The sequence below is a fragment of the Varanus komodoensis genome, unplaced genomic scaffold, assembly GCF_004798865.1.
Source record: "Varanus komodoensis strain SLA01 unplaced genomic scaffold, ASM479886v1 scaffold67, whole genome shotgun sequence".
In the NCBI taxonomy this organism is placed as follows: domain Eukaryota; kingdom Metazoa; phylum Chordata; class Lepidosauria; order Squamata; family Varanidae; genus Varanus; species Varanus komodoensis.
Window position 1 is genome coordinate 1,833,720 of NW_025336308.1, and position 22,607 is coordinate 1,856,326.

General features: G+C 57.8%; 1 protein-coding gene across 1 annotated transcript; it reads right to left on the reverse strand.

Moving 5' to 3' along the window:
• Positions 1–7,138: 7,138 nt before the first annotated feature.
• On the reverse strand, positions 7,139–22,554 carry ULK3 (unc-51 like kinase 3). Its single transcript, XM_044450616.1, has 16 exons — positions 22,430–22,554; positions 20,647–20,787; positions 19,459–19,579; positions 18,869–18,973; positions 17,707–17,850; positions 17,165–17,247; positions 15,909–16,064; positions 15,179–15,284; positions 14,623–14,663; positions 13,843–13,945; positions 13,212–13,276; positions 12,687–12,765; positions 11,865–11,905; positions 11,233–11,280; positions 10,643–10,697; positions 7,139–7,456 (listed from the first exon to the last, which is right to left on the reverse strand). Exons 1-16 carry the CDS (start codon positions 22,523–22,525, stop codon positions 7,440–7,442), a joined length of 1,401 nt encoding a protein of 466 aa, XP_044306551.1. The 5' UTR covers positions 22,526–22,554; the 3' UTR covers positions 7,139–7,439.
• Between the last annotated feature and the right edge of the window lie 53 nt (positions 22,555–22,607).

Here is a 22,607-nt window from a genome sequence, read left to right on the forward strand (position 1 = left end):
GATGAGCTGGGCAGAAAAAGCTACTCAAGGAAGCCTTTTTCAAAATCGCCCCCTTTTCAATGGAACTTTACCCCTATGTTAGGATTAGGGGTGTGACCCAGGGTGGCATTTTTGTGTGTGTCTCTCTCTCTCTCTCTCTCTCTCTTTTTTTTTTGCAATAGCCTCCTCCCTTTGCCTTGGGTCCCACCCCCTTGGGCCCTGCTCACCACAAGCAGGGGCCCACAAAGAACTTCTGCAAAACTTAATTTGGCCTTCAGCTTCAGGCTGGGGCAGGTGGTGAATCTCTGCAACGTGGGATCTTGGGGACCATCTTCTTGCTCGGCAAGAGCCAAGTGCCGTCACTCTTTCCCGTAGCTGCTCTGAATGAACAGTCCACAAAAATCTTTTGGATTATTTGGGATTAATGTTGGTGAGGCTCAAAATGTTGCTTTAGCAGAAGCTAAATGAGCTGAACCTACTTTGAAATCCTGCAAGCCAAGCTGACTCCCGACCTCTTCCACCAACACATTCAAAAGGCTGATGCAGAGCGGGACTCGAGTTTATTTTGCTCTGAACTTACTGTCTGCTAATGCCACTCCAGCTGCCTTGTTCGGAGTGAACTAACAAACCTGAGAATAATGGCCCAGAGCAGGGAGAAGGGGCAGGTGGCTTCCTGCTAATGTATGAGAAACGGCAACGCGACCCGGCTCAAGAAAGACGCGTGAAAAAGATGGATGAGCAGAGCAGAGGTGAAATCGCTCAGCAACATTTTTGCAAGCAGAGATTGATTCTTTTTCTACATTGCAGAAATGTCCCTGCATATTCTCCCTGAGAGAGAGAGAGAGAGAGAGAGAGAGAGAGAGAGAGAGAGAGAGAGAGAGAGAGAGAGAGAGAGAGAGTTTGCCATCATCTGTGCCATTCACCTGGCCCACAGTAAGCTTCTGTTGATATATGCAATTTATGACCAGCAACCCTAAGGGGACAATTCTATGCATGTTCAGACAGAGAAAAAGTCATACAACTCCCAGATCTGGGAATTCTAGAACATTTTTGGTCTAAAAATCCATGTAATTGTTCCTTAAGTAAATAATTCCGTTGGATCAATTTATACCGCAATCCTATACATGCCCACTCAAAAATAAAAGTCTATAGGATTGCAGCCATAACCTCTCACACATTTTTTAGGGTGCAATGCTAAAAAACTTTTAGGTTACCCAAAAGCTGCAAGTCTCTCAGCCTCTTCCAGCCAGATGTGGTTATTTTGCAAATTTGGGAGGTTAAGCAGATGGGAGGTTAAGCGACCATCAGCTGGGCCTAAATAAATTGGGGTTCGAATGCCACACACCGCCGATCGTGGAAGTTTTCAGCCGGAATGGACTGAGGCGGCTGTGCACATGCTCGGACACTCCCTGGGAGCGTGGCTGGAAGTGTGCCGCTTGTGGCACTTTCCCAGGCGGCTCATCCTGCAGAGCGCTGGGCACTGCCATCCACTGCCTCCCAGCGGGTCCCTGCTTGGCAGGGCGGCTGCGAGGGCGAGGCGAAAGGCAGGCTCTCCGAGGGCTCCGTGAGCCGTTCGGTGGCTGTGAGTGGGAGTGCTCCGAGCTGCTCTTCCTCCTGGCCGGCCCTGGAGGCCCAACGAGCCCTTCCGAGCCACCGACTCTGCCTCCCGGTGCTGAGGGGCAGGCGCTGCAGCCCATGGCAGACAGGCCGCTGGGTGCCCGCCACCTGGCCCGACTCAGTGCTGTCAGAGCACACACAATGCTCATTCGGCTGCCGCAACAGTCACATCATTAGCTCCAGTATGTGCAGTGACATTTCGCGCGCTCCCCCCGCCCCAGCTTCAGGCCTCAGTGCACGTCGGCGGGGATCGGCTTGGACAGAGGTCGGCCGCGTTTGCTCACGGCGCGCAAGGGAGAGAGTCCTCCTCCCTGGTGGAACGGCACGAGGACGTGCCTGTCCGAAACGGGCAGTTATTAGGCAGTCCGGAACCGAGCAGCAAAGGGGGTGCTCACCCCCAGGGGGCAGCTCTCTGGGCTGAAAGAAAGCAACTGGCTGCCAGCCAGCGGTGCCCTTTCCGGCCACTGCATTTTGACCCCGGAAAAGTTCAGAGAAGAGATGTTCCCAGGATAGGAAGGCGGGGGCCGAATTTCTGGGGCATCTCTCCCAGTGCAAAGCATTCAGATTTATCTTCGGGGTCAGGCTATCAGCTCCACGCGGTCGGAGAATCTGTGTGGGGACCCAGCGTAGTAACATGATCCATCCATTTGCAGGGCAGGCCCTTCACAAAGCGATGGGGAAACTGAGCCTCGGATTCGAGAGCAGGGCTGCAGGACTTCAGGCCTGGGGAGCAAATCTGGCTTTCTTGCCCCGCCAGAAATAATTTGCCTCCTGCTGATGCACACCCCTTCCCCAAACTAATAAGCCGGGATGCTTCCCCTAAGCCTTTGTGACCGGCAGAAGCAGCTTCAAGCTGAAAGATGCTTTTTTGGGGTACGCACGCCTTCTGTCTTCAGCGCTGCTCACCTTGGGGGCAATCTCTGACCTCAGATATGGGGTCTAGTCCTTGCAAGAAGGAGGTTTTGCACCCTCCTCTGGAATCTGGAAATCAGAACAAATTAAACCGAGGCCCAGTGTGGTGGAGAGAGCTTCTTGCAGTTGACTGTGTCCTCTTCCAGGATACTCCATTCCATTTAACCTTAACAGTTTCCCATCTCCCCTTCCCCACTGCAACCATCAGCATTCCATAGCTACTTTTGGGCTCACTCCTCCACCTCTAGAGATGTTTCTAGAAACACATTCGTATGTTTGCAAATCTTGGGGCTCCTTCACAAGCCTGCCAGCACCCCCTCTTGTGTGCGATGGGCACTACTTTGGAAAATTGAGCCCATTTGAGGTCGCGTTAGCCCTTTCCCCCCCCTTGTATATACCATCAAAGAACCAGCTAGCGACTGGGCCTGAAGTCACCAGAAAGTCTACTGGCTGCATTTAACTGGAGAAGATGTGGAGCAAACGACTCCCATGCCCAAACCAAGCCGAAGAGAAAGGGTGCTTTCTCAGACTTAATTTCTCACCCTGTTTTATCCTCCTTTGATCAGAGAGTTACATAAGAAGAACAGAACATAACACGAAGGATTATGCATTGCAAGGAAGGGCTGCATCCTTTATGCAGCTTGGGAAAATAATCCCATTATTTGTTGTCTCCTCTCCTTCAGAGTGAGCAATGCAGGGCCGAGCTAAACGAAACCTAAATCAGTAAGATCCGGTTGGCTGCCTCGCGTGGCCGCCCCATCCTCGCTTTCGGATGCAACACCTGCGAGGAGAAAGAACCGCTGCATGTGATGGGAAGGGGGGGGGGGGGTTGCATGCGCGGTCACACGCACTCTGTTCCATTTGGCTTTGGGGAACGGAAGAACTGCTCATTCCGCTACATCGGAAATGTCCAAGCCCATCACAACACCCGACAGAGCACAGTACAGCGCATCCACCAACCCAGCTGAGCAGGAACCCCTCTCACACCAGGAACGGCGCTCCTGGGGAAAGCCAGCATTTCCCGTGGCATCCCTCGGATCACAGCACGGCTGGCCAACGGTCTTCTCGCCGGCCGAAGGCTCCCAAATTCACACTGGTTGCCCACAGAGACCCCAACAGATGGAGGGGACCCAAGACAGTGTTGCAAAGCTCAGACAGCTCACGTGTCTCTTTGCCACTGTCCTGGTTCGCATGATCACCACGGCCTTCCGTGGCTTGCCAGACCACACCGGCTTGTGGCACCTGCGGGGGCTTTGGGTCCCCCGCTGCGGCATCTTGTGCTGTTCAAAGCCAGCAAGGGGGGCTTGCTGGGCATGTTCACAAGCCGTGGATTCTGGGTGCCTTGTGCACTGCCCTGGCAAGTTGCCCCTGCCAGGTTCGAAGGACGCAGGGCATGCCTGATGGACCGTGATCGGGCCACTGGGTCGGCAAGCGCCACTCTGCGGCTGTGCAGCCCTGGTGCGATGCAAGCATGCAGACGGAGCTTTCCTCCAGCTATACTTCTGCTTGTCTGTACTTTCCGTGCTCCTCTTTCTCCTCAGAGGCCGACGAGAGCAAATGTGTTGACCCAAGTGACCTTTGGCCGATTGTTGCAAAATCCCAGCTCACTCCATGTGTTGTGGGGGGCAAGGAAGATGCAGCGTTTAAAAAATGGGGCAACTTTTATAAAGTGTTTGAGAACAGGTCCATCAAAATGGCCAGTGTCTCTCTCATGATGTTTTGCTAGTCAGAACAGCAGTTAGGCAAACTGTAAACAGGAGTCTCAGCAGACTAAGAACAGTGGCTAAAAAAATCTAAACACAGAAAGCAGGCAAAAAGGAGATCTAAAAATCAGTTGCCTGAACAGGCAGGCCTTCTGGCCTCGCCTTTGGAGACGGTGTGTTGGGGCCGTGTGCTCGAGAAGCCGCTGCCTAAAATTGGTGCCCTCACTGAGCAGTTCCTATAGACAGTTGCTGGGTGGCATGTGGAACATGGCCTCTGTTGGCCAGCTGCCTATTTGGGTCTGGCGTCCTGCAGGTCCCAGGGGCAACACCAAACGTTCCCTTGTCCTTCTGAAACAAGGGGGCAATTTCTGCTGGAACCGTGGCGGAAGAGGAAAGGGTTAACGCCCCCTTCCCTGCACTCCTGATCTTTCCCACCCCCTCCCTGCAATGCTACAGGTAAGCAAGTCCACAAACCTGTGTACAATGTGTAGGTATGCCCTTCGCATCACGTGCTGTGCTCTTGCGCCATTTAATCCGTCAGATGCCAACCAAACATGCGGCAAGTGCTTTGGAATACCGCTCGCCATTCCATGTTTAAAAAGTCCACCCTAAAACACATTTTGTTCCAATACATGGGGTTGTATCCAGTGCTACTATGAATTTGAGTAACCTGTTGAAACGAGCGGTCAAATGCTCTAAGTCAGCTTCCCTCACCTGATGGCCTTCAGGGTGACATTTGGACCACAGCTCCCAGAATTCCCACCCGGCATTGGGCCACTGGCTGGGAATTCTGGGTGTTGCAGTCCAAATGTGTCCAGAGGGCACGAGGTGGGAGAGGGCTGCTCTGAGCCTATTTCTCATTGCAGGCGTATCTTACCTTTGCCGCTGCAAATACTGGCCTAATGCTGGAAGCAAAGGATGGTTGATTCTGACTAAAAGGTGAGACCTGCTCAGGGCCGGGGGCATTATTAGTAAAGCGAACACTGACATCTTCCAAAAGGCTTCCCAAATAAGTAGGCAAGATGCCCACCAAGCCTGCAGAAACACAAAACCTAGAAATGTTCCTTAGGATAGGAAGGCTCCCTTTCCGGAGCCACCTCTGCTGAGACGCACTGCCTGTTACTCAAAGAGCAGCTGCAGGGAAAACGCAAGCTGGTCGACCAGCGACTCAGGCGTCAGCGATGGCTTTTAAGGCTCGAGCCACTTGTCAAGCGTTGTGTGACGGATCTCTCGCACAGAAGCCGGAGTTGTTCTGCTGGGGGCAATTCCTGTTGGAACGTCAGAGGCCGCACACGATGCGACAGTCCGTGGGTGTAGAGACCTCGCCAGTGACTCCCCCCTCTCCGTGGGACCGACACAGCCGGTTGAGCCCTGCGTGCAGGCTGGAGAAAGGACTGCACTCTTCCGAGGTGCGTGTCCACAGAAAGCATGTCCTACAACTCCCATCATTCTCCCGCCAGCAATGTGGGGTTTGAGGAGCAGTTGGAGAATTTTAAAGGAGAGCACCACCAGAGGTGGAAGCCAAGGCACAGCTGGAGTTGGGTGTTTTTGCTGGAGGAGAGGCAGCCATTGTGTGTGTGCACACAAAAAAACAGATGCGTGAATAACGGGGCTTGAGGGAGGGGTGCCGTGGGAAGGAGCCCTTTAAAGCCAGTCTGCGGCCTTCCGGGTGTGGGGGAGAGAAGAGGGGGTGCTCCATGCAAGGAGCAAGGAGCAGGAGACGGATGGGCCGGTGGGGCTGCCCAGTGCCCTCCATTCTCTGGGCGTCGCTCCCTGCCGATGTTTGAAAAAAATACGGCTGCTGGACCGGGCAGCTTCCTGCCCAAACATTTCCCAGAATGCCCCGGAGTGATGCTACTTCAAGGGGATTGTGGGAAACGGAAATGGCAGCACACCACTGAACTGCAGCTACTGCCGGTAAGCAAGCTTGCTGGATGGCCAGGGATATAGGAAGAAGCAGACCTGCTGAAAGGCGAGGGGGCCCTTTCTATTTTTCTGCCCCTCTTTTTTAGACAAAAAGCAATTATGGGTCGTCTTTAAAGGGCCTGTGAGCTAGCTTAATTGCCCGATTACTCCCCCCCCCCAGAAAACCCCCTCAGGCTGACGATGAGCCTGGGAAGAGGCTGATTGGAGGTCGGGGGAGCACGGAATACACCCCGTTTGTTTTTAATCACAACTGGAAACCATAATTACACTGCCGAGAACCACCCCGGCCATGTCCAGGCACCTTCAGGTCGTGGAAAGCTCGGGTGCTAGCGAGAGACCCCCCTCCTCTGCTCACCCTTGACAAGCTACTGAAGAGGCGGCGAGTGAAAGCCCATGAATTCAAGATCTCTCCGGAGCCCGTCTGAGGCCACGGGGCGCTCACATCCGCAGCCAAGCAAGCGGGGCCTTGGCAAGGATCGCACCGAGAGAGCTATTAATAACCTCCTGCAACCGCCCTGGGAAAAAACCAGGCAGATGGCTGCAGTCCCGCCGGGGCACGCTTCGTGGGTGCAGGGCCAGCGATGGATGCGCCGGGAGCAGGCGGGATCGCGCTCCTCATCCATGTCAGATTTGGCTCGCCAGTGCGGCTGCTCCCAGGCAGCTGCTGGCGGCCTGCAGCTGCATCCTCATCGCCTCCACGGACGGAGACACCTCCTTTCTTAAAAGCCGAGCATCCCCCGTATCGCAGCGGCCAGGCTGGACGGCACGCTTTCCCCCACAATTCCCCATCAGCTTCGTGCCACAAGCCCCTCTCAGCGGAACAAAGGAACACCCAATTTATCAGCAAAGACATTAAGGGGATGGTGGGGAACCAAGCCCAAGGCTTTCCCTCCCCTTAGCATCGGGGTCCCAACAAGTCCACCCATCAGATATTTCCCCACAGACCCGCCTGACGTGCTTGAGCCCTTTCCTCCATTTCATATAAGACGCCACCCGAGAGGGTCTGTACCACCCTGAGCTTTAATCCTGCCTATCGGATGCTTCTCAAATCCTCTGCGGTTGCTCAGCATCGCCCAAGAAAATTGAATCTTTACAACACACCGTGGATAAATAAATTACACTATACAAGCAACAACACTTTGTACAACCTCACGCTTCACCAGGTTTGCTCCAAGTGTGTGTCTGTCTGTGTGTGTGTGTAGCCCAAACACAATTCCATGCCGGATGCACGAACTGCGTCTCGGTTTGAAGGATTGTCCGGTGCTCCCTGGTCTGCGGTTCTGGATCCACCAGGCAGACGCTTCACTGCAAGGTACATGCTGCAACAGGTAAGAGAAGCGGGTGGGGGGAACGGGCTTGTGTCCGTGTCAGAATGAACGCATGTTGTATCAGCAACAGTAAGTTCGAAAAGGGAGGGAGGAAGCCCCGCGGGGCATATGCACCCACCAAATGGCGCATCGGAGGGCACCCAGTCTTCCAGTTGCTTCCCCTCCTCCCTTTGGGGTAGGGAAGGCCTGGGGGCAGCAAAGCCATGCTTCCCTGAGCTCGGCTTTGCTCAGGCTTTGCCCCCACAGGGAGGAGGCTGTGGGAGAGGCTAGGCGGGCTTCCCGACCGTGATACCGGCTGGAGAAGGGCTCCTCCGCGGGTGCCTTGGCTCGGGAGCAGCTTTGCGCAGCCTGGGATGCCTCAGCGAGGGAAAGCCTGAGCAGAGCGCGCCCTGGGGGAGGCAGGAGGGAGCCCTGCCCATGACGCTGAGCCCCCGGACACGGCCGGCCCTGGGGAAGGGGCTGGGGGCGATCCAGGGCTCCGGTCAAAAAGGGTTCCTTGCACCTGCCCTGGGCAGAATGCGGAGAAACGCGATTTCTCCATCGAATGCCATTGTTGCCGCTTTCACTCCTGTGCCGCCCCGTGGCTGAAGCTTCCTGGGGCAGTTGCAAAATCACAGAACTGACACAAGATAATAAAATGCGGCACACGGTGTCGGAATGCAAAATGATTAAAACAGCCAGAAACAATCGGGATACGAGACTTCTTCAAACCGGCTGACATAAATGCCCACAGTGCTGTTAAATACCTTTAGGTACCCTTAAACACCTGAGAATAGAGGGCAGCTTTGACCTGGCACCGAAGAGGGGACAGTGCTGGCACCTGGTGGGCCTCAGCGGGGAGATCATTCCATGGCTGGGGGGCCACACTGAGAAGGCCCCCTCCCTCATGACCAGCTTCCGACCCTCTCCTGGAGATGGTGCTCCCCGGTAGATACTGATTGTAGTGTCCAGGTCGATTCAGGTACATGGGGGGAGCAATTTCCAAGGGGGATTTTGTGGGTGAGGGAGGAAGAGCGAGTCCCCTCGCCTGCTACAAAGCCCCTGCAGGGCAATTCAGCTTGCAGCAAACTTCTTCCCGGGGGAGGCTTTGTCCTAAGCCTAACTGACAGCTGGGAGACAGATTTCGGGGGGGCCGCGCTTCGGGAGGAGAGGGTTGTGCTTCCCTTCCCCACTTGGCAGCCCCCTCCCCTGCCCCATGGGGCCAGAGAAAAAGACACAGAACGCCCCTCCACCGGCACCCATGGAAAGACCGGGCCTCTACATTGGACGTGCTTCTCAGCCCCCCACCTCCACCCCACTGCATGCCATAACATGCTGACCCACTGCCCAGCTGGAAGTTTGGGCATTATCCCCTCTGGGAGCACGAGGGCCTGGGGACGGTGACGCGGCCCCAGCAGGAACGCCAGCCAAAGCGGCAGCGTGCCGGCCGGAGAGCGGGTCAGCTCAGGTCACGGGGATGCCAGATGGGCCTCGGCCAGTCACTGCTCGTTGAGGGTGGGGAGTTGTGGAACGGACCGGGGGGCCACGGACCGAGAGGATCCGCACGCAGGGGCGAAGCTGGCCTCGAGCCACTGGGGGGGGGGGGCTGGTGAAATCCACTGAAGCAATTCAGCCTAAGCGGAAACGGATCGCTCTGCGGCGCCGGCCGGCTCCCGTGGCTACCTTGCTTGACTCTTTCAGGCCGCAGAGCTTATCGCGGGCAAAGATGAAAGATTAAAATCATCGTCAGCAGAAGAACGCCCGCTCATGCCTCCGGGGGCCTGGAATGTCAAGCGGCGTGTTTTTCTCCCCACCCAAAATGGAAATGCGCTTTACTGCTAGCAAATAGCCGTTTCCTCGCGCCCCTTCCCCTTCCCCTGCATCTGCTCCCTGCCACGCCGCTTCGGTCTTCCCCTCTTCCTTGGGTTGGCTAGTTTCTAACCTCTTCCCCTATAAATATAAAACCTGGAGCAGCAGCGAGGAAATAGCGGTGAGCAAAGAGACTCATCCTCAGTCCAGTGTGAGAGGGAGATGCAGCTGTTCCAAGGTCTCACGCTGCTAGAAGGGATCAAAGACCCCACAGCACAGGGGGCCTTTTGAGTTTTGAGTAACTCCAGCATCTTGACGCGCCAACCCTCAAGCCCTTCGGCTTGGGCTGCCTGGAAGCTGTTGGACTCTCTTGTCTCCAAACCAGGATTGGGCTCTCCGGGGTTTTATTTTTAGGGCAGCTAATTCTAATCTGGAAATGGGTCTGCTGATTTAAGAACAAGTTTCTAGTCCCCATGACTGCAGAGGTAAAGAAATGGGGGTATTAGTATAGTCCATGGGAGAAGGGAAGAAGGTGCCCCTGTGAGCATCCGAGGATTAGGGAAGCCATTTCAAACTTGGGGGGGGGGGGGGTGGGAAAAATGACTGGGTGTTGGGAGAAAGGGGGAGGGGCCTATAGAAGGGGCGTGGCTGCCTGAGGAAGCCTGGGAAGCCTAAGTGTGGCCTTAGGACCAAAGCTTGTGACCATTGCTGTGACCATTGCTGTTGCCAATGAGCAGCACCGGGGGGGGCCGTGAATGGTCGGGAAGGCTGAGTGGGGACTCGGACCCGCACCCCCCAGGACCAGCTCTCCCGCCACCAGGCCACAGCATCTCCCTCCGCATCGACAGAAAGGCAATAATGAAAATCCAATAGTGAAAGATCAGCACTGGGCCGTGTGAAACAGAATCGATAGATGCAGGCAGCAGGGAAGAAAATGGACCCGTCAGCGGGAGTTTCCCCCAGATGCTCCGACACTAATCACGTTTTAACACCCCATGGAAAACAAGCATCCCTTGGCCCACCCTTCAAGGGGAGTCATCCACGGCACACGCCACAAGTAGCGGTGGCACAAAACGGGCCTTGGCTGCGGACTGGCGCGCAGGAGCAGAGACCGGAGCGGTGATGGCGTGGCACCTCTTGCAGGACTGGCGTCCCGACGCGCCGACCGTCCGTGCGTCCCAGGCCCATCCACAGCCACCCTCCCACGGGGACCGGAGCCACGCAGCCCAACGCTGCAGGAAGTTTCCATCGTCAGCTTCTCATGTGGCTTTCGAAACCCAGCCAAAGAAAAGGCACGGAGAAGGCCCCCCGGGCCCCGGCCCAGCACGGATCCCGAGGGGGCCGGCGGGGACACGTGCAAGATTCGGCGAAGCAAGGTGGAACACTCACAGCTTTTCACAGACTCCGACATTCCCTCTCTGGCTTCCCACTGCGACTCCTTTATCTGCACAGAAAGAGAAGGCGGGTCACTTCCGCGGATCGTTGGAAGGACCCGAGGAGCAGGCCAAAGGTGAGTGCAGGTCCACGGGCCCTCTTCCCACGTGGGCCGGGCAGAGGCTCCCGAACAGGTCCCCCGGCAGCTCTTGCCCCCAACAACTTGGCTTAAAGGTGGGGCTGCGCTGCAAAGCGGGGTGGCTGCCACGGGTAGGGCTGTGGCTAGAGAAGGGGTCTGCCCACGCCGGCCTTCCTTAGTCCTAAGCCGCTCCCATCAGCCCCAGCCGGCACCGCCAGTGGTGGGCAGCTGGAGGCAGGACGGCTCGAGGGACGGGAGGGAATCCAGAAAGAGCTTTGCTGGACTAGACCCAAGATCCACTGAGGCTCCTTTTCGCAGTAATCCCAGACCTCCCTCAATCTTAAGAAGCAGCAGAAATGATGTTTGGAAATAACGGGCATGCAAAGCGCCGGCAAGTTACCCTGGGTGCAGAATCACGAACGAACGAACCAAAATCCCACGCTCAGCTCCTCGGTGCACTTCCTACCTTGATCTGCTCCTTCAGGTATTCAGCTCGGCCCATCAGCGTCTGGATCTGTCAACACAAACCCCAAACTGCCATTCACACATGCTGTCCTGTGCGCTCAGGAGACACGAGCAACGTGTCCTGCATTCGAAGGCAGGTGGGCCCAACTTCCTTGCGGAAGCTGAGCAAGCCTGAATACGGCCGTGGCCTGGATGGGAGCCCACGCACGCGGCCAAGGAAGGAAGCCGGGCCGTCATGCTGTTCTCCCCACCGAACCCCCAGTCTGGATTCTGCAGCAGGAGAGTCCGGTATGAGCTACGCAACACAATTCTGCAATCTATGCCGTTTCCCCTAGCTTTGGATACACGGATTACCCATGCTGCACCAGAGGACACCCCCCACACACATCACAACAGGAAAAATCTCAAAAAAATGGGAGTCAGGGGTCAGAAGAGAAGCTAGATTCATTCGGAAACCAGTTTTCCATAGTGATTTGGCGAAAACTCTGTGTGTGTGTGTGTGGGGGGGGGGAATGCAGGGATCCATTTTTTCTGCTTTTGTCCCCCAGCCTTGCTCAACTCCAACCTTCACAGCAGTAACTGCAGCCGAAGCAAGAAACCACGGGGGTCCCCGTGTGGCGAGGAATAGCCTACCTCCGCATGCAGCAGCTCCCGTCTCCTCCCCGCAGGCTCAGCTAGAGGAGAGGGGAGAAAGGGGGGGCCGGGTGAGACGCACCAAGACTAACCGGGGGGAGGTCACGGCAGACGCCCAGCGGCCCTCTCGCCTGAGCGCAGGCAGCCAAATGCCGCTTGCCCACGCCACGCAGCTCCTCTGCCACTCGGTCACACGCGTCTGGTAGACTGCCTCTGAACCAGAGGCTCTTTCCATAATGCTACGGCTACCGGCACTGCTAGAATCGTCTTCAATCTCTGCTTTGAGGACGCTATCCCACCGAAGGCACGTGGCTTCAGGGGCAGCTGTGTGCGCATGGCTGCCCGTTCCTACCCAACATGAGTCATCGGCAAGAAATGCTGCCGTCGTCGTCAGGATCGCTTTGCTCCTGGTTTTCTGTGCTGGTAAGCCACCCAGAGACCCTTCGTACTGGACGGCAGAGAAACCAGATGTCTCCCGATGCTGACCCACAACTGCCCCTCCTGCCGCTTCACCCCACCCTCAAGCCCCGTTCCCTGAGCAAGGCTGCACCCCCTTCACGCAGCAGCCGCCGCCTCGCACTCCTTCCATGCGCACCTTAAGCAACGCGGCCCCTCCTCCCTCCTCCTGCAGGACGGCTCTCCCAAGCCGCGGGCCTGCTCTCCCCTTCCCGCCCCGCATCTCTGCTCTCAGCCCCCTTTCTTGCTTTCTCTTTCTGCCACCCTCTCTCTCTCCCTCTCTCTCACACACCCGCCCCCCAGCGCGGGGAATTGCCGTCCCCCAAGAAGCACCCTTGCTGCCCTCGCGTCAAGCCCCCTCCTCACCGGCCAGCATCAGCAACAGTTCGCCCAGGCTCTGCTGGTAGAGCGCCAGGGCTTCGTGGTCGTCCCTGCCCTCCTCCTCCTGGAACAGAGACACAGGGAGCGGCCGTCACGGGGCGCCCCCTCCAAGAGCCGAACGAGAGGGAACGCAGCCCCGGGCCCGCTCGGGACACACAGCCAGCCCGGAGTGAGATGGCGGCCATGCGCCCCGTGCTGCGGAAAGAGCCTTCTCGGGGCCGCCACCCCAGCCTGCCACCCCTGGTTCTGGAAAGCAAGACGGGCAGGGGGTTGGCCGTGTGCTGTTCTGAGTGGCACTGGGCCGGAGACTGTCCCACTGTCCCACTCCGGAGAGCAACTCACTGTGGTGAACAACCCACCGTGCGCAACCCAGCAGCGCACCGTGGGACCGGCTCGCGAGTCGCGCACGCGACAAGCCCTGCCCCGTGGGCCCCGCTGGAGCCGGCGAGCACGGCCACCGGCGCCCACCGGCCACCTCTCCCGAGCGGGCGAGCTAACGGGGCGCCTGACCTTAGCGACAGCGATGGACGCGACTTCCAGGGCGGCGTGAAGGCGAGGCTTGTCCTTGGACATCTCTGCAACAGACCGGAGACGCGGGGCGAGCCGGGGGCACAGGGAGCAAGCGAGACGCGCAGGCAAGTGAGGCCGAGCACTCGTGCAGGAGCTCAGCGAAAGCGCCACCCCAGCCGGCACGCTTCAGCGTGTTTGAAAGCAAGGAATAAGGCATTTGCTCGACTCTGGCGCTTGCTACTTGGGCCCGTCTCAAACTTGCCAGGAAATTAAAAGATCAGATCAAACCAAAAGATACTGAGTTTGTCGGGAAAAGACACAGCCGACACTCCGCTGTTGGGTGGCCCTTCTATCACAGTATATACGGCAGAGCAAGCCGCTCGGCCTGAGCTCGGGTATCTTGGCTGGGGAGCCGCGTCCCCTGCTGGCCAACCCCTCTCCAGCCAGAGGGAAAAGCACCCTTTCCAGCCACCCTGGCTGAGGATGATGGGAGTCGTTGCCCAGCGTGCCCCTGCAGGGCACCACTTGGGCAGCGCTCGTTCAGAGTTCGCGCCCGCAGAGGCGTGGGGTGGTTGCGGGCGGCAAAGCAGCGGAGCCTCCCGTGCCCCCCCGCCCGGCTCGGGGAGCCTACCTTTCAGGATCTCTCTGGCAGGACAGCCCTGCTCCAAGAGAGCTCTGTTGCTGGAGGCCACCAGCGCCTTGAGCTGTTCGGCCCGCGAGACGTATTCGTTCACCTACGGGGGGGGGGGGACGCCCGTGAGACGAGGGTGGCCGTTAGCAGAACCCCGGGGGATCCACTCACCGCCCAAGGGCCAAAGCCCACGCAGAGACGCCCCTGGGGCTGCCCCTGGGGTGGGGGCCCAAGCCAAAAGGGGAGGGTCCACGATAAACTCCACCGACCCATTTGCACTGATCCCTGCGCCTGCCAGGAGCTCGGCCTTCTTGGGAGAGGCAGTTTGAACCGGCGGGGGGGCACAAAAGCTGGGACCCCACTCGTGCTCGGGGAAAGGGGAGTTGGGCATGGCTTCCGGTGAATTCCAGAGTGCCAGACGGGGGCTTCAGGGCAGGCTGGATTTGGCCCCCGGAACGGAGGTTCCGCACCCGCATTAAGTAACGACACCCTGTTAGCCAGCTTGGGGCATTTTGGAAGAAAGGCAGCCTGTTGTCTGAAAGGCACAGGCGGGAATTGTGGCTTTGCTCAGCTATTTGCCCAAAGAGCCACTCGCTGCCAGTTCTGCATCTGCAGCACACCTGGAACAAGGAATGTGCTGCTTTCATCTCCCCCACGTCAAGGCGAGTCAGTGCTTGCCGGGAGCCCACCCCCCGCCAGTCTTTCCACTTCAGCCCCAAACGTGTCCCCGGCCTGCCCACGGCCTTCCCACGGGGTCGGGCAACAGGGCTGCCGGCTCACCTTGGACCGGAGCGCTTCCTTCCTGTGAGCCTCGGTTTCATCTGCAGGAGACAAGGAGGCAGAGGTGCGTTACACGGAGGGGCAAAGCCAATGCAGTCAGCATGGGGTTACTCCAGGTGAGCTCGGAGGGCTCTTCTGGCTCTGGAGGAGGATGAGTAGAATTACCCCAGGGCACCTCCCCATCAGTCGGGGGGGGGGGACTCTTGAGGTGCCCAAAGATTAGTCTCCTGAGCTGCTCATACTAGCAGGTGTTTGGGGTCCGAGCTGCAGGTGTCCGGGGTCTCGTCCCCACCCCACTGTGACACTCAGGCTTAGCCCCGACTGGAAATAAGCGTGGCCTTAGCTTCCCATGACGAGCCGGGGACGCCTTCCTCGCGTCCGATCTCTCGGACCTCTCGGACGGAAGGTCTCTCCCTCCAGGACGGATGCAGTCAAGGGGAAGGCTTGCCGGGGGCAGGGGGGCTTCCCAGTGGAGTTCACGGCGTGTTCTGCACTGCGGCTCCGAGAGCGGGAGGAAGGGCGCCCGGCAGAAGGGGAGGGCACGGGGGTTACGCACACTGCAGAGCAGGGACGAAGTACTCCAGGGCACTGGAATAGAGGGAGAGGGCGGCTGCGGCCTCCCCCTCTTGGTCCTTCTTCACAGCTTCCGAGACGAGAGAGGTCTGTGGAGGGAAGGGGAGGCAGATGGCGGAGAGGGGCAGGCGAGGGAGGGAGGGAGGGAGGGGGCGGAAACACAGACACAGAGCGAGTCAGAAGGGGTCTCCAGGGCCATCTAGTCTGACCTCCGGCACCAGCCGGCTCCGCTCGCCACATGCCCACCATGTCGGAAGGAATGGCGCGCCCAACCTTGCCCTTGCCTGAAAGCTCAGCGGAGGAGCTGCTGGGTGTATCCCTTGCTCTAGAGAAAGCCCATCTCCTGAGCTAGTGAACAGCTTTTCACGCCGCTCCACCAAGGATGTGGCATCCCTGGAGGCCTCACGAGACGGATGCTCCCAAATAACAAACGCACGAACTGGGGCGTGCTTGTGGAGGCAAACACGCATGAAGACAGTGCGGTGTAGTGGTTACAATGCTGGTCCGGGACACCAGAGATCCAGGCTCTGGTCTCTACTTGGCCATGAAACTCTCTGGGAGGTTTCGGGCCAGGCCGAACCGACCTCACGGGGCTGTTAGGAGAGCGGTGGAAGCTTCTTTGGAGAAGCCGAGAAAAGGCAGGACAGAGACCAGTAAATACAGGGCAAGGAACAGGCAGGGGCTCAGCGGTCCCCAGCGCCATCTGCACTCACGGCTTTGTCCAGGCTCCTTGCGCTGGGCATGTGCTCCATGTCCACAAACGGGTGCGTGAAGAAGGCCTGGAAGGAGAGGCGCTGCTTGGGATCCCTCTTCAGGAGGCCCTGCAGGAGGTCCCGACATTCCAGGGAGAGCCGGGGGCGACTGGGGAGCTAGGAAGGAAGACGGACGGCAGCACAGGTCAGGGGGCCGTGTCTCCCCAGCCCTGAAGCACAGCAGTGCCAAAGCGGAAGGTCATGTGGCGTTCAGGAGAAATTTGGGGAGGGATGCTATTCTGAGCCGAAGATGAAGCCGTAAAGGAAGAGAGGAGCGTTCACCCCCTCCAGGGACTCCGGAGGCGCTTCTGCAAGGGCCATCCCTCAAAGAGGTGAGGGGGTGGCACACAGAGGAGGGGCCTTCTCGGTGGCTGCTCCCTGCCCTGGAATAGCCTCCACCAGGAGGCTCGCCTGGCGCCATCTCTGTTCGCCATCTCTATTCACCAGGCCCCAACGTTTCTTTTTAATACCTTTTTCAGCCACTGATCTGCCCTCCCCAGCACTGCTGCTTATCTGCTTGTTATCGTTAGGTTTAAAATTGTAATAGGTTTTATGTTATTTCATACGTGTTTTTATCTTTCTATATGCATTTTACGTTTTTATCTTTATTGTAAGCCTCCTTGAGACTATGGTAGCAGGCAGCATATACATGAAAGTACAAATAAACAAATAAACTCTGAGGAGCAAGCGGGAGGCGCTGCCCTAGTAGATCAAAATTAAACGGCAAATGCAGAGTTTCCAGACACGCAACCTTGTCTAGCTGTTGCTACATGCCATCGAGTTGTCTCTGACTTACAGGGGCCCGATGAACAGCTCCCCGCCCCCAAATGTCCCACCCTTGACAGCCCTGCTCAGCTCTCATAAATGCGAACAGCAGCTTTATGGGAACGAGCCACCTTGTACTCGGTCTCCCGCTTCTGCCTTCAGCTCGCCCGGGCACCATTTCCTGCTCCAGAGCGTCTTGTCTGGGACAAATGTGGCCCCGCTGAGACACCGCCCACCTATTGCTCCCCGTTATTCCGTCCTCCTGCTTTCCCACAGGTGCTGGCGGAATTGGGAGGAGCAGGGCTGCGCGAAGGCACAGAGGCATGCAAGGGGGACAGAATCCTCCCCGCCCCTTCCAGGCACCTCAGAGAGGCAGTCCTTCGGCAGGCTCGAACCAGCCCATCTGCGCTCCCTCTCTGGGGACCACCCCTTCCCAGCCGAGGCAGCATTACCTCGATGGGCTGATTACTGCGGATCTTCTCCTCCAGCTCCAAGAAGGACTTAGAGGCAAACGGTGGCTGTCCAAAGAGGGTCTCTAGGGAAAAAGACACACAGAGGGAAGAAGGAAGCCCGGGCTGGAAGCTACACGCACCACGAGGAGCGGCACCCGTGGCAAATTCAGCCCTACTGTTCAATGCCAAGATTAAGCGCCCTGGGAGTTCCTTGCTGCCCCTTTAGCGGCTGTCAATGCTCTGCAGGGCAAGTAGCTCAGACCACATGGAGCACTGCACCGTGCGCCCTCAAGAACATGTGCGGGCCTTCGACTGCTTCCCCTAGTGATGGCTTCTCGTCCTCCTGTTTCCGCTAACCATGGTCTCCTGAACGGTCCCACAGGCAAGCCACGGTGCGCACCCGGCCACACCAGCCACTTGCCTGCAGCTTAAGGCCACGCGAGATTTTTAGCGCGGCTCTTTCAGCCCCCCCAGGTTTTGCCGCCGAGATGCCGCGGAATCCAGCAGCACAGCCCGACTCCCCCTCCTCCCGTCCTGCTTACCGTAGAGGATCACCCCCACGGACCACAGGTCAACCCGGGCATCGTACTGCCGGCTGCACACCATCTCCGGGGCCATGTAAAGCGGGGACCCCCTCAGCACGTGCTTTTCATCCCGCGGAGACATGTGCTGGGCGAAGCCGAAATCTGTCGGTGGCGGGAAGAGACAACCAGAAGAGCCCTTTGAAGCAGCCTTGGAAATAAGCTCGCAAGGGGCACTGGACAGGGGGAAAAGGCCCATCGTGCTGCTGTGGGGTGGAAAACGGGGGTCCCTCTGGAAGAAGGCCGGGTACGTGGGGTGGGGATTTCCGATGGCCAACCGGCTTGGTTCTGTGCCAGGCTCAAGAAAGGCCGGGAAACACCACACCTGCCTGCAAGCTTGGAACCGCTTGGAACGCTCGCTCCTCCTCCGGGCAAAGTTTCCTGCACGAGGACGGCTAGCCGGTCAGCCAGGGGGCTCTGGCTGCCCCACACCCTTTGCGCGTGCCTTCCACCTGCGGCAGCAGTGCGGGGGTCGAGCTCTGGCGTCACACGTCCTGACTGAGAGAACTGTGACTGGGAAGACGCGGGGCTTCTGCTGCAGTGGCCCCTTGACTTCAGAACTACCCGCCTCGAGGAGCAGAGGAGGAGTTTCTGGGCTGGCTTCTACGAGGAGCTCCCAGGCTTTTTAGAAAGCTGTGATCTCCCCTTTGCCTTCAGGGCCTGAGCTGATGGAGGAGGAGAAGCCCCTCTAACTCGAAGCAGCTGTGGATTCAGGTCTCAGTCTGAGGCTGTGTGCTGCTGAGGCAACATTTGAGCATGCGGATTCCCAGCATTTCTGCCGCATGGAGCTACTAATGCTGCTACCTGGAACGTGAACTTTGCCTTGCTGGAAACTGGGCTCGGCTTTGCTGGAACCCAAGTTCTTGCCGACAAGCCCCCCGAACAGACAAAGACCACAATTTGTCTAATCCCCTTTCAAAGCCAGCAAAGCGAGCGCCCTTCACCTACATGCTGTGGGAACGTGGTCTTGTTCGGCACTGAGGCCGCCTCGAAACACGGAGGAAAAGCAGCAGAGCCCAGAAGAGGGGAACTGACCCTGCCGGCTCATTTCCCTGCCCCAGAGCTCAGAGTAGCTCCCGGAGGGAAGGCTGAGCAGGTTTCTCGAGGGCTGCCCCATACCAACCTGCCAGTTTGAGGTGAGGTTTATCTAAGGAGCTTAGCAGGATATTCTGGGGCTTCAGGTCCAAGTGGGAGATATTCTTGTCATGAAGGAACTTCAAGGCACAAGCTGGTGAGAAGAGCAGAAGCCGCACTCAGACCCCGGAGGGAGCCCTCGGGCCTCGTCCTTTAGCAAACCTGCCCCACCAGCCACTAGCAATGCTCCCGGCTGAACCTGTAGGGCAGAAAAAGGGCCAGTCCACTTGACCCGCTTCTGAGTGTCTCCTTGGCCTCCTGATCAACAGCTGCTATTTCTATTGTTACTGAGTAACAACGCTGGATCTTCTGAGCGTCGGGACGTTTGCTCTGCCCCGGAGCTACCCGAGAGCCCTCCTAACGAGAGCCCCCAAAAGGGGCGCAGAGCCGGCTGCCTTCTCCCTTGGTGCATCCAAGCCTGTATCGTTGGCGCTGGCTGGCAGCAACAGCTCCCCAGCGTTCAGGCAGGATTCGCTCCGAGGCCTAGCTGGAGCTGCCACGGATTCTCGCACGGGTGCCTGGGAGCCTCCTGCTGAACTCCAGACCCGTCAGCTCTGCCTCTCGCACTCAAGTCCTCACCCAGCTGCTGGAGGAAGATGCGCGCAACCTTCTCCGGAAGAATGCGTCGCGCGTGGATGAAGCGGGACAGGTCGCCCCCGGCACAGAATTCCATGATCAGGTAGATGTACTCCTTATCCCACTAAAAGGCAGGCAAAAGGGACATCCAGGAATACAGTCTCTCTCGCGCCCATCAGGTTTCATTCCCAGAGCCTGGAGGCGGGTTCTAGACCCAAAGCGACAAGGAAGCACTGCATTCTGCTCGGGCACAGCAGCCTTAAGACATGCACACCTGGACCAGGGCGCAGATCCTCAGCCCCAAGGTCCCAATTTGGCTACCAGAGTTCCTCATTCGACCACCCCCTTTTGCCTCACATTTGGTGGTTTTCCCAGCTTTTGTGCAAATTTTAATGCATCATTTTGTCGCTTTATCCATTTTAGTTGGTCCTGTAAGCTGCTCAGAGTGCCAAATAATTAAAGCTCCGTCCCGCACCCCTAAAAAGTGAAATGCCTCTTGCTCTGCCCCTCTGGCCTGCAGCCCTGCTCACAGCAGGAAGGTGGAGCTCAAGAGCTTCTCTGAACATGCATTCGGCACTCGAGGGAAGGACGTTCTGTGTCCATGACCCAGACGAATCAGGACAGGTTCAAAGCAGGTCAACAGTGCTGGCCTGCAGAGTGGAAAACGAGGCCTCGGAGGGAAGGGGAGCATTGCAAGTTCCCATATGCTGAGTCAGGCCCCTGGTACATCAGGCCACTGCCAGGCAGCAATGCCAGAATGGACACTTGACACTGACAGGCAGCAATGCCAGAATTGACGCTTGACACTGCCAGGCAGCTATGCCAGAATTACAGGCAGGGGTTTTTTGGACCCTACCTGGAGATGCTGAGGCTACCTTTAATTCGAAAAAGAGAAGTCTGGGATGGTGAAGGGTGACACGGCCAAAGGGGAGTCACACAGCAGAGGGTGAAGAGTTCTCCGCTGTGGGCTTCATTGAGGGAAGGGATATTTGCAGCTGAACATCGGAAGAAACTGCTCAAGAAGGCTCTCGGCCACACTGGAGGGCCCCTGCCATCCAGGCGTCTCAAGCACAGTCTCTTCCAAGCTTGCAAATTGTCCCGGCAGAGGATTCCGGATTGCAATCCCGCCAGTTTGCTTGCGCCGCATCCACTCCACCCCTCCACCTGGCCACACCTGCCACTTCGGCCCACCTGGAAGTCTTTCAGCTCCACAATGTGCGGATGCCGGACAGTCTTGAGGATTTCAATCTCCGTCAGCAGGTTCTCCACAGACGCCTTGTTCAGGTTCTTCTTGCTCACGCACTTGATGGCCACGACCTCCCGGGCGTTCTTCTGCCGTCGCAAAAGGGGAAATTGGCCACATGATTTCAGCAAATTGGAGATCACCTCCAGGTCACCTTCGACCTCTTTTTATTATTCGGTATCACAAAACCAAACCTGAGCCCTAAAAAGGCTTTTAAGAGAGAAGGATATAACGGACTGGATGACCTCACTGTGCTCAGTCATGGGAGTATTTCCTTGTTCTCTTTTTCAGAAAAGGAAATGGACCTAGTTTATGTTTAATTCAACAAAAACGGATGTTTCAAGTATATGGAGCCCGCTGGGTGATTTGGGGCCAGGCACAGACTCTCAGCCCAAGTTACCTCGCAGGGTTGCTGTGAAGTTAAGTGAGAGGAAGAGAAGAATGATATAAGTCACTCTGGATACCTTGAAAGGAAAAAAGGCAGGATGCAAGTATAATAAATACAATAAATAAATATTGGATTCTTCTGATAAGTGCTTAATTAAATCAGCCAATTGTTGGAGGTACAAATGCTTCTCTTTTTCATCTGTTTTGGCAATGCCCAAAACAGCTTCCTGCAGGGGAAAGTTCATAGGGAAAGTTCTTCAACGGCCAGTGATACCCATTTCCATCTTAACTATCTCCCTGTCTCTTGGAATATAATGCAATTTTAATGTAAACGGACTTTCCATTCCCCTTTGACACCTATTTATTTATTAGATTTATTTTCCGTCTTTTTCTTACAAAGAACTCAGAGCCACTCAGAGCATCATTCTCCTCCTGCTGTTCTCACTCTTATCCCCACAGCAACAACCCTGCGAGGTAGGCTGGGCCAAGCGTCTGTGCCTGGCCCCAAAGTCACCCAGCGGGCTCCATGGCCTAGCGGGGACTCGAACCCGGATCCCCGGAGTCCCGGTCCCGTGCTCTCCACCACTGCCGTAGCATTAGCGAAAAGACTAATGCCATGACACAGGAAGACTTGTAAGGCTTGCAAGAAGAATTATTTATTTATTGCAAGCTGCCCCGAGATGTTTGTAGGGAATGGGACAGAAAAGCCTTCAATCAATCAATCAATCAATCAATCAAAGGCATAAATGGCGATTTGTGATTGCAATGGGTCTGGGATGAAACCTGCAGTTTTGAACAGCGGCCTCCCGGCAGACTTTACTGCTGGATCGCTACGTGGACCCTTGGGCCGCCTCCGCTGACGCTGACGCGCGGCTGCTCCGACCCACGGGGTGTTCTGGCATGTTCAGATGCACGGAGCGGCCCGCGTGTTTGAAGCGCCCCGTCCTTGGACTTCGGCACAGCCGCGCAGCCTTCCGTGCAGGGCAGCGGCGGCCCCGCGGGACCGGCCGGTCCTCCAGCACCGGGCAGCGCAGGCGGGCCCGCTCCGGGCCCCGCCGCCGCCCCCTCCCGCGACCCGCTCGCCCCGTGCCGCACGACCACAGCTCCCCTGGGGCGCGGGCCCGCTGCCGCGGCTGATGGGAGCTGTGGGCGGCGCGCGCTGCAGAAGTGCAGCCGGGCCGGGGCTCTGGACCTCCTGGACCCGGACACTGCTGCCTGCGCCGACTCGCCCGGGGGCGCCAAGCCGCGGAGAGACCCTCCGCGGGCGGCGGCGGCGCGGTGGTGCGCCCGCCCGCCCAGCCCAGCGAAGGGCCCGCAGCGCCCCGCGCCCGCGCCCGCGCCCACCTTCCTGTAGGCCTTGAAGACCGTGGCGTAGGTGCCGCTGCCCAGGCGCTCGGTCAGGATGAAGTCCTCCAGCTGCGGGGGCGCCCAGCCGGCCATCCCGCCGGGCCCACGCACGGGCGCCGCCGCCGAACCCGCCCCTCTCTGGGACCCTGCGGCGCGGCGGCGGCGGCGGCTTCCT

Bases quoted from the DNA above. Each gene is read 5' to 3' on its own strand.
- ULK3 (XM_044450616.1), bottom strand. From the start codon at position 22,525: ATGGCCGGCTGGGCGCCCCCGCAGCTGGAGGACTTCATCCTGACCGAG. The intron at 20,788-22,429 runs GTGGGCGCGGGC...TTGCGACGGCAG, and splicing joins TCTTCAAGGCCTACAGGAAG to AAGAACGCCCGGGAGGTCGT. The intron at 11,906-12,686 runs GTGAGGAGGGGG...CCTCTCCTCTAG, and splicing joins ACTGTTGCTGATGCTGGCCG to CTGAGCCTGCGGGGAGGAGA.